Raw genomic sequence first — 10,663 nt, forward strand, 5'->3', positions numbered from 1 at the left:
GTCGATTGGACTGACTTGCTCTGCCCAAAGAGGTGATGGGCTTTGCCAGAGACCCCTTCACTGTTGCAATAGAGGGGGACGTATCAACCAGAGCAAAGGAAGTGGTCCCCTGCATCGACAAGGGGAAATATACACTGGAACTTATTGACATGCATTCATCCGTAACCATGGCACAAGCGCAGCGCACTAACGGGCCAGTGAAGTTTTGGAGTGATGTCAAAAAACAGCAGTTCCCTAACGTTCAGAAAGTAGTGATCAGTGTGCTCAGTATGTTTGGATCAACATACTACGGTGGCTGGGAAGTGCAATGGACAATTACAAAGTGTGAAACACTTTAACAAAGCTTGAGTCAAATTTACATTTTATAAAACAAAATTACATTAGCAAAAACACTTTTACCAAGGATAAAACAATTTAACATTAACAAAAACAAATTAACAAAATGCAAAACACTTTAACATTTCCCGAAACACATTAACATTTCCCGAAACACATTTACAAACCAGAATCAAAGCGGAAAGGGAATGTACATCATACCGGAAGTGACGTGAAGTGACGTGACCATAGGACGTGACGTGATTGGCTCAAATTTAAATTTGTTTTGGCGGAAAGACCGAAGGTGCGAGTGTGTTTCATATACAGTCTATGGTGTGTTTACGTTCGGTAAACATGTTTTGTCCGTTTTGTGGAAACAACCTGGGACAAGTGACACAGTTTTGCCTTTCGTGTGGAGGATCTCTGGAGTGTTTAAAGGACACGGACCAGACGGGTGTACCAAGCACACAGGGGACATCGAAACAGCCGGAAAATGCGAAACAAAGTAAGTGTAGCATTGCGCTAGCTTTGTGATGCTAATGTAAGACATGCAGTAAATAAAAGTTCAATCACAGTTTCATATCGGTCAAATACCAATCCATGTCTTAACGGAATAGCAACGCATTGAGCTAATATGCTAGTTTTTATTTTTAGGTTTTCCGTAAACCTTAATGCACACTTGCTTTTGCCGATTATTGGAGCTGCTAATTTTTATATTTTTATTGGAACTATTCATACCAGCAGAACAACCAGGCCGATCCTATAAACTTTTCATGGAGTACAGAAACTCAAAGTCAAAAGAGAAACAGTCTTTTAACTGTGGGAAAGGAAGACTTAAACAAGAAAAGAGACGAGTCCAGGTAAGCTGCATTAACCGTTTCATAGAAATCTCAGTGTCTCTGTGTGTGTCATTAGTTATATCTCTGCTATTTTACTAGATAAACATAGGAATGATGTCGCCACAAGGAGTTGATTTAAAGCCTCGGAGAGGGAAAACACTCCCGTTGTTTACAGACGCGGAGGTAGCAGCACCTGCTATACTGGAACGAGCTGTCCAGAAAATGAAAGCCTTTAACAAGGACATGGAGGAAGGACCGTACGTCCTTTTGTATCCAGACTGCTCAGAGGTTGTCAACGTGCCTGGTTCAGAAAAGCCATTCACATTGGCAGAATATAAAAAGGACTTAGGAAAGGCATATGCCAGGATCACCCTTTTCATTTGCCTTGAGAAACATTTTAGAGGAGGTTTGTGGATGTTATTATTCAATATTTTAATTGTTTACATGTTAACATCCTCTACTGCAGCATACATAATAATGTGTTGACCGTTTTGCTGTTACTACAGGGGATGATACCTCAGACTCTGATTCGGATATTGTCATCACATCTAGGAGCACAGCTGAATTCAATCAGGCTGACACTGTGGTGCGTAAATGATTTTATTTTAATGTTCATTTATTTATTTTTCATATACATTTGATTTTAAGCAGGAAATCTATATTCTGGTAAATATTTTAGAAGAACCAACTTGGCAGTTACAATTACTATCAGAAACACTCACAACGTTTCACTGTTGATAGACATATGTGGTAAGGGAACAATAATGGAAGCTGTTGATAATTGTACACTTTTACTCTCAGGTATTTGAATTTGAACCACGAAACAAAAGTACTCCAAAACACAAACCGGAAAATGAAGGGTAAGTTTGTACTTATTTTTACAAAATAAGTAATTTATCTTTAAGTGGATGATAAGAATAGGCCACAGCATTTTCTCTGGTGAACATGGATACAAAAATACCATACAAGTCATGTTTAATCTAATTTCAAACAAAAATAATCTGTTATTTATAAATCTTATGGTTCCTCCTACCTCTAAATGTTACTTAAAACTCAACTATACCCTGTATCATGAAGTTAATAATTGTATCAATTTGATCATGTTTCAGGAAGGCACTTGGACATTCATCCACAACTCAGCCTGGAAAGGGATTGAGGCAGATTGTGGAAGCCTGATGTTTCTAATGTTCAGTGTTGTTTTGTTACAGACATTTGTATTTATATTTCAGATAGTAATATCTGATACTGAGGATATGGGTCCACCCAAAACAAATACAGACAAGACTACTTGCTACAGGTAAGTACAAATGTTAGTAACTCACTTACACGAGAAAGACATTTTTGTTTGTAAGATGTTTTAACATGGGAATGATCACTTCCTAACAGTACATACACAGACCTGTATGCACCATGTGTTGAAGAAGAGGACGAAGAGCTGGTTGCAGTCAACATTACGAGTTTATTGGACACTGAAATGTAAACGAACAGCTATTAGTGCCATTACATTTTTTTTCTCTCTACAATATTTCTGGTACAACATTTTTTTTTTTAAACTGTTTGTGCACTCTCTGGAATATCCACTAATAAGGTCACTTTTTTTCCTTTACAGGGAGGAGATGAACATTACATTACCTGCCATTATTGCTAACCTCTCACAGCCTATTGATCATGGAAGAGTCAGCCGGTTCAACATTTCAAGGGCTAATGTTTGGGATGGAGCATTCAGAGGTTTCAAGCGTACATCGTATTCAGAAAACTGTGACATGCTGGTAAAATTCACTGATGATGCTGGTGTTTTCGAAGAAGGAATTGACTCAGGTGGTCCCAGGAGAGAGTTGTTATCTCTACTGATGAAGAATCTGAAAGACCGGCCCATTTTTGATGGGCCAGACGGACGCCGCTTCTTGGTCTACAATGCAAATGGTATGCATACGGTTAGAAGTGTATTAATACAATTGTTAATGATCATTAACCATATATATCACATGACATATGATTTGTTGCTTGAACAATTTTTCCAAAACGTTGAGTTTCATTACAGTACATTAAAGTATATAATAAATAATGTTTTAATTGCGCAATATGAATACATTTATTCACAGCTGTTAGGGAGGATGAATACTACTTGGCAGGAAAGATGATTGCAGTGTCAGTTGTGCATGGAGGTCCAGGGCCACATTTCCTGTCAGAAGATCTTGTACATTATCTTGCAGGCCAGCCTTCATTCAAAGCAACAGTTGATTTAATAACTGATGAAGAAGTAGGGACAGCTTTACAAGAGGTGAGAATTGCATACAGCAACAGTGTGGTAGGGTGGATTATTATGTAGTTCCTGCAGTGTTTTGAGACACCTTTACTTTACCTTTATCACATACACCGAATTGGCTTCATTTTTTGTTTTGTGATCAGAATCAGAATACCCTTATTAGTCCCACAGAGGGGACATTTACATTGTTGGAGCAGAATAGAGTCAAAGACAGCTTAATGTTACCTAAGAAGAATGATAAAAAACTAGTAAAGATACACAAACACAATTTACAAAAAACACATCCTGTAATAGAGGATTTAGCAGCCAGGTATATATTGCACAAGGATAGTAGTAATAGTAATATATAAATCTTGCAATGGAACAAAAATGGCAAGAATATACAGTACATGCAGTTATTGACTGGATTGTTTATGTCCATTTTATAATCTTCAGATTGAGAACGCTGCCTCAGTGGATGCCTTGTGAGAAATGACCATGAGACACAGCACAATGTTACAGACAGCAGGTTGTGTGAGACATGTCGCTTCTGTTGAAGGAAAGAATGATATTGTGTCAGACTACCTCCAGTGGTACATTATTGGCCGAAACTCCTCTGTAATTGACAGGTAGGATCATATTTGTATTCATGTGATTTTTTTTAAATGTATGTAATAATTTTTTGTTTAAAATGCCTCATGGTCCCCCTCTTTGGTTTATTCTATGTTTATCTGTTAGCAATTAGTCAGTGTCAAAATGTGTGCCTGTGTAGTATAACTGATATGGGACGTCCGTCTCTCCTTTCCCTGCCTGTCTTGTGCCAATCTTTAAGTGCTCATGCCACCCCCCCCCCCCCCCCCCCCCTTGTTTTAGGTATTAGGTTATTTAAATGTGACTTTGTGATGAAACATTTTTTTTGTTCACTCTTCAGATTCAAGGAGGGTCTTTCAGCCCTTCAGTTTTTAAACGCACTACAGCAGCACCCTACTCTGCTGGCCCCGGTCCTGTGCCACTCTGAAAAGCGACTTACTGCTCTGGAACTTGAGCGACTCTTCAAGCCTGACCTCAGTCCACCAGGGAGTAACAGGAGGCTTAGGGAAAGTCAAACTTTGGGCTACTGGGCAGACTATCTCCTCGATTGTGAAGGTTTGTAGATCGCTGTTTTTATAACTATTTCAGGAAACACATTGCCAAAATGTATCTGAACATGTTTTCTTTGCAGAAAGCCAGACTGCTGTGTCTTTGGAGGATGTTTTGATGTTTGCGACTGGGCTGACTTCACTTCCCCCATCTGGATTTGAACCATCGCCAGGAATAGAGTTCCTTGATAACTCTCCATTCCCAATGGCAAACACATGTTCCAACACATTAAAACTACCACTCCTTGACGCATACAATGTGTTTAAGTCCCAAATGGACTTTGGAATGCAAAATTCTCCAGGATTTGGCTGTTTTTAAGTCATGTGACTGGATGACCCATAGAGTACAGACTCTATGAAGGTTGTTCATAGAGTAAACACTCTATGAAGGTTGTTCATATAGTCGTTGTTAGATGTGAACGTGTTTTTTTTTTCTCACAGCTCATGTTGTCCATTTAGTTTGGAACAAAATCAAAGTATTGTTCTATACCTATACCATTTTTATAAATACTCTGAACTTTGCTATACATATTTCACATGGCCACCCATAGCTTCTTTGTTGTAAATCAGTCATTCATTCTCAGGTTTCCAGTGAGTCCACATGGATGAAATAAGACTTATACAGAAATGTTCTTTCTGCACACAATTACGCACACAACATAACCTTGTTTGTGCTTGCTAATTGGAGCGTTGTTTGTTGTTATTCCAGTTATATTTTATAATGATTAAGATATTTATGTTATAACTATGCTGTGATTTGGTGCTGTATAAATGACATTGAAACAAATATGGTGATTGGCTGGAAACAATGTTCATTTTAAAATGCTGTTTTTATTTAAAATGTATGGGAATATCTTTTTTCTAAATAGGACCAGTCTTCAGATGAACAGGTACCATAATCATTTGGATACATCACAGGGGAAAGAGTAAATGCAGTCTGACAAACCATGAAACCAAGCATTGTTGAGCCCTGAAATCTGATTTGGAGTGGTGAAACAGTGCTACCGTACTTCTGAATACCTTTTCGATTACTTTATAACTGAGCATATTCTTTCAGCTTCATGTACAGTTCTGATGCAGTCTCCCAGTTCTCTGGCTTCTGTAGGTCATTGCGCTCCATAGCAAAGTCCAAGTACTCCTGCATGTTTTGGTCCCCACATGGAGCTATTGACAGGCTTGTCTCAGGAACAGCATCCAATTCTGCCTGTTCAATCTCAAATCCACAGTCCCTGGAGCCAAATCTATGTTAAATAGAAGACATAGTATTCATTTACATTTAAGATAAAAACACAAAGAAGTATCAATCCATCACCAATGTATTACCTGTGTGGCAAGTAGTACAGTTCATTGGGCACTCCTCCTGGACAAGATGCTGTTCTGGAAGGGCGAATCCTGTGACTGTTCCACAGTCTCACACACTCATCCAAGTCCTTCTGAATAACATCAACGAAGCAGAATCTCAGAAGGCACTGATGCTCGTGACTCCCGTTGAAGTATCCAGCATCTCGGAGGTCTGCAAATAGCTCCATCCAGAACTGAGACCTATAGAAATTGATATATTTTCAAGTGAATTATTAAGCAATATACAACAATTTCTACAAATTACATTAAAAGGTTACCAGTAAAATCAACAACAAATCATTGAGTGTCTATTTCATAATTTATTTGCTTCATAACCTATAGTGCCTAGGTCCCCTCAGGGGCCGCTGTTCAATCCAAAACCCACGCATAAATGTTCACAGTTTCTAACTTTATTTCTGCCAAAAAGAAGTTCTAAAGAAAGGCCTTGTATTGTCTGGGTCATAGACTACAGGCTATATATTATATCTATTATAATAAAAACTGATATACTTTAGCTAAGCAAATGTTGTTTGTCTGACAGGGTTGGCAAGTAATAGATAATAATGATAAACACTTACCTTCCCTTTCTTAATATGGACCACCAGGACTCAATGCGCTGATTAGTCATGGATGTGCCATACATGTGGCTGGAATCTCCAGAGTAGTAGTCATGGTGATGGTGACGAAGGGTACACTGAATTGACCTTTCGCAAAGCCACGCCCCCCCTTGGTTACTGTTGCTAGTCCGACAAGCTGAGAGCCAGATGCGTTAAACAAAGCCATAATGGAGGGTCTCCGTAACGTCGGAGTCGCCTTAACAGACTCATTTTGGAGCAATAACGCAGCAATATCCTCCAGGTCCCGACAAAAGGGGCAACAATACGCTATGGAGGGTTATATCCACAGTATAAACATTAGAAAAGAGGGAGGCACAACATCAATACAGGCACTTGCATACAGGTCGCAGTGCAAGAGTGAAAAACCACATGAGCTGTATGTCAAATTCGACGGAATTATTATTATTATTATTATTTTTGGAATAAAACAATACAATCACAAGAGGCATTAAATGTTGTAGTTTGTCTAAAGTTAACTACTGTTTCCTTGGTGGCTTTCTGCATCCACCTTGTTGTTCCTTTGTGGGGGTCGGGGTGCCCACTTGTGCAGCAGGATTAGGGAAGTCGGCAGTAGGCTTTCCATTAACAAAATGCTACAAAGATTAAAGCAAGATATAAATGAATGATTGCCTGTTGGCTTTCTTGTTTGTACTTTGACCACAGGTAGACTAATAACGGAGCTCAGCTGTTCAGACATTATTATGCATCAAGTGATATACATGGTCAAAACGACCTATAAGCACACAGCTTACAGCTGTAGTCGTGTGACTTTAGCTAACGTTAGTTAGTGAAATTAGTTAATTAAATCAGTTAGTTAATTTGTGAATGTAATCTTTGCTAGCTAGCTAGCTACGTTAGCACGTTTTTACCTTGGAGCAAAAGTATTTGTGTTTGTGGATATTCGCCATTTTCAGCTGGGCATGGGGCCTGCCGCATTTCTTTATCCACTGGCGGCATCTCGCCTCTCGGGTTTTGGGTTTAGGAAACGGTTAAAATATCACCCCCCCCCTCTAAGCTTATGGGATATCTGCTATCCGATTTGCAAAGACCATAAGCACAACGCTTCACCATTTTCGCAATGAATTTGAACGCTAAGCTTGTCGGACTTCCACAGGGAGCCGCGCACGTGATCGAATATGATTGGACAACGGGCATTTAGGGGCGTGGCTTTGCGAAAGGTCAATTGCAGCCATAATTCCGTTTTCCGTGCCACAATCAGTCCGCAGCCTCATGGGGATGACACCGAGGTTTCGCACATATTTGAGGAAATATTGAGCGATAACTCTTGGGTTATTGTTTGTTGGACCACATTCAAGCCATAGTACTTTACGTGAAAATCCATCTATGCATCCTGAAAGGGCCACACCGAATGGCTTAAGTTTGTCATAACCGTCAGCATGCCACATATAGTTTGGTCCCATTGAGTGGTAGGTTCTCCTTATAAACCTTCTGCGAGATCTCCTCTCGCAGCCTCGAGGGTTAAGCTCCCAGAGCAAATTCATAACATCATCTCTCTTCACTCGAAGACTGTACTTTTGTTTTAGTACCTGCCACATTGTTCGGTATCCAAACAATTGTCCAGGTCCACGAAGTTCCAACCTGATGGCGTTAATTACAGCGATTTGAGAGGAATAACCCTTTCTGCGGTAAAACCCGGCTTGATTCAGTTTGCTTTTAAGAGTCCGTAAACTGATTTTTACACCGTGAAAGGTAGACAACATGTCCACGATTACAGCATACGAGTGACCTTCATTAAAATATTGCACGCAATGATGCAAGATATCTGGTCCTTCTGTCTGTTCCGTGTCCTTTAAACACTCCAGAGATTGTCCACAAGATGAGCAAAACGGTGTCACTTGTCCCAGGTTGTTTCTACAAAACGGACAAAACATGTTTACTGAACGTAAACACACTCGTACCTATGGTCTTTCCGCCAAAACAAATTTAAATTTGAGCCAATCACGTCACGTCCTATGGTCACCTCACGTCACGTCACGTCACCTCCGGTATGATGTACATTCCCTTTCCGCTTTGATTCTGGTTTGTAAATGTGTTTCGGGAAATGTTAATGTGTTTCGGGAAATGTTAAAGTGTTTCGGGAAATGTTAAAGTGTTTTACATTTTGTTAATTTGTTTTTGTTAATGTTAAATTGTTTTATCCTTGGTAAAAGTGTTTTTGCTAATGTTATTTTGTTTTATAAAATGTAAATTTGTCTCAAGCTTTGTTGAAGTGTTTCACACTTTGTAATTGTCCATTGCACTTCCCAGCCACCGTAACATACACATGTGAATCAAGCTTTTCACACATGAACTCAATCAAAAGTAGCACTCGCTGCTCCCTGACTGACAGCACTCTCCACCAATGTCTTAGGATTGCATTGACATATGAGCCAAAAATCACTGCTCTTGTTCAAAACACAAAATGTCCCTTCTCCCATTGAGAAAGTCAGCGATGACAAATCACAAATTAGGTGATAGTAAGTACCTAGTTTACTATAGTAGACGTGTTGTGTAGTGTTCATTCATATGTTAGTTACCCGTATCCCTTGTTATGGGTTTGTGCACTGAAGGGTTTGACAGTTATTTCTGTATTCATTTAAATGCACTTTGTAATGTGTCTGGGTCAAATGTGACCAAAACATATGATTTTTTTGTTATAACTTGAAAAGTGAAAAAATAGTATTGCTCCAGTACTACCTCTTTGTGTTGCATTGGAGCTGTTATTTTTTGAATGTTAGGACATTCATTTAGACTGCTATTATTGTATTCAGTAAATGCACTTTGTGATGTGCCTGGTTCAAAAACAATAACCTGAATATTTGACTTCTAAAGCAAACAAATGTAATGCTACAACTGTGCACTTTTTTTTCCAGATTCTGTTAAATGAATGCTAATTTGTTGTGTTTTTATGCACTTTTTGACGTAGGCTACCTTTGTTAGATGAATAATGAATAAAAATTGCATGTTTTTCATCGCAGTAATATGTGTTGCTTTAAAATGTGTCACTACCCGCTTTTTACAGGCCGCTGAATGTCTGTCCCAGCTGAATTTTGTAGTTATAAAATCTGACCCGACTGAATGTGTAATTGAATAGTCCTGCTAGAGTCTAACCGCGATGAGAAAAATCAAATCAGTGTTCCAAAATCCGTCACTAGATGTTGCTCATTGTACCAATATGGTTTATATAATACACAACATATTATTATTATTATTATTATTATTATTATTATTATGATAGTAAAAGGGCTCGCTTTGGCAACAACCTGATCCATACAGGAAGCCCTAAATAATAACAAGTAACCATCATGTGTGGTGCTATGGGTGCTATCTGTAGTTGTCTGTCTTATTTGTTGTTGATTTCATATTGTTTTCACAGAGCTGTGAAAATGAATGTCTCCCTGGGTACAATACATCTAAACTAATTTAATATTCAATCCCACACATGACGATTGAGAACATATATTCGTAACTTACCTCGTTTAAAGCACTTTTGTTGTAATACTACGGATTTAGTTGACACTAGTAGCCGAGTTTCTTTTGTCCAATATCTTGCGGGCAGGACATTGAATTAGAAGTAGAAGAAGGAGAAGAAGTAGGTAGAAGAAGAAGTACTAGAAGAAGAAATACGCTAACGCTACAAAAGGCACAACACTCACTCTGTTTTTACTGACGACATGTAACATTTTATTTCATCTTGCTCTGTTTTTTAACACACGTTCAAAAACTGGAACATTTTCGGGAGTTTCAACCGGGTACCGGCCACCAAAAACGTGGACTTTGCCCGGAAAACGGGGACGGTTTGGTCACCCATCCGACTGTGTTTACAGCTAAGCACACACGCTAACATTAAGACTACAGGCTCACTTGGGGTAGAGGCTTTTTTACACGTTGCTTGACTGCCTGCCCACATATCTGATCCAAACATAGTAACGTGTATTGGGGAAGATAATTATTTAAACTTATTATTTAATAATTGTGACATTTATTGTACTTTTTGATGGATGAATGATGCTCAAGGTGAGGGGGCAAAGAATACAACTGAGGGGGCAATGCCCCCTTTTGCCCCCTCTTGGCGCCGCCTGTAGCACTCCCTCAGCTCCTCCTCGACCTCATCCGACCACTGCTGTACAGTCCTGGTGGTAGCAGGCTGTCTCCTGACAAGAGGCT

The 10,663-nt window shown here is 39.2% G+C and overlaps 2 protein-coding genes across 15 annotated transcripts; one reads left to right on the plus strand and one right to left on the minus strand.

The window, feature by feature from the left end:
* Window positions 1–585: 585 nt before the first annotated feature.
* On the plus strand, window positions 586–5,327 carry LOC307015419 (G2/M phase-specific E3 ubiquitin-protein ligase-like). Of its 14 annotated transcripts, none has more exons than XM_079644008.1 (12): window positions 586–820; window positions 1,060–1,175; window positions 1,254–1,560; window positions 1,661–1,740; window positions 1,956–2,014; window positions 2,264–2,451; window positions 2,541–2,630; window positions 2,764–3,077; window positions 3,257–3,435; window positions 3,856–4,028; window positions 4,331–4,545; window positions 4,622–5,327. In XM_079644008.1, the coding sequence occupies exons 1-6, from the start codon at window positions 646–648 to the stop codon at window positions 2,328–2,330; spliced, it is 804 nt and encodes a 267-aa protein (XP_079500134.1). In that variant the 5' UTR covers window positions 586–645; the 3' UTR covers window positions 2,331–2,451; window positions 2,541–2,630; window positions 2,764–3,077; window positions 3,257–3,435; window positions 3,856–4,028; window positions 4,331–4,545; window positions 4,622–5,327. The 14 variants fall into 14 exon arrangements, with proteins under 14 accessions (XP_079500134.1, XP_079500136.1, XP_079500138.1 ...); XM_079644010.1 differs by having other exon boundaries at window positions 587–820; window positions 1,057–1,175; window positions 2,363–2,451; window positions 4,622–5,325; XM_079644012.1 differs by having other exon boundaries at window positions 587–820; window positions 1,057–1,175; window positions 2,384–2,451; window positions 4,622–5,323.
* Window positions 5,328–5,512: 185 nt separating this feature from the next.
* On the minus strand, window positions 5,513–8,925 carry LOC307015421 (uncharacterized protein). Its single transcript, XM_079644014.1, has 3 exons — window positions 6,458–8,925; window positions 5,862–6,080; window positions 5,513–5,779 (listed from the first exon to the last, which is right to left on the minus strand). The coding sequence occupies exons 1-3, from the start codon at window positions 6,520–6,522 to the stop codon at window positions 5,572–5,574; spliced, it is 492 nt and encodes a 163-aa protein (XP_079500140.1). The 5' UTR covers window positions 6,523–8,925; the 3' UTR covers window positions 5,513–5,571.
* Window positions 8,926–10,663: the final 1,738 nt, after the last annotated feature.

The sequence above is a fragment of the Notothenia rossii genome (assembly GCF_949606895.1).
Source record: "Notothenia rossii genome assembly, chromosome: 8".
Classification (NCBI taxonomy): Eukaryota; Metazoa; Chordata; class Actinopteri; order Perciformes; family Nototheniidae; genus Notothenia; species Notothenia rossii.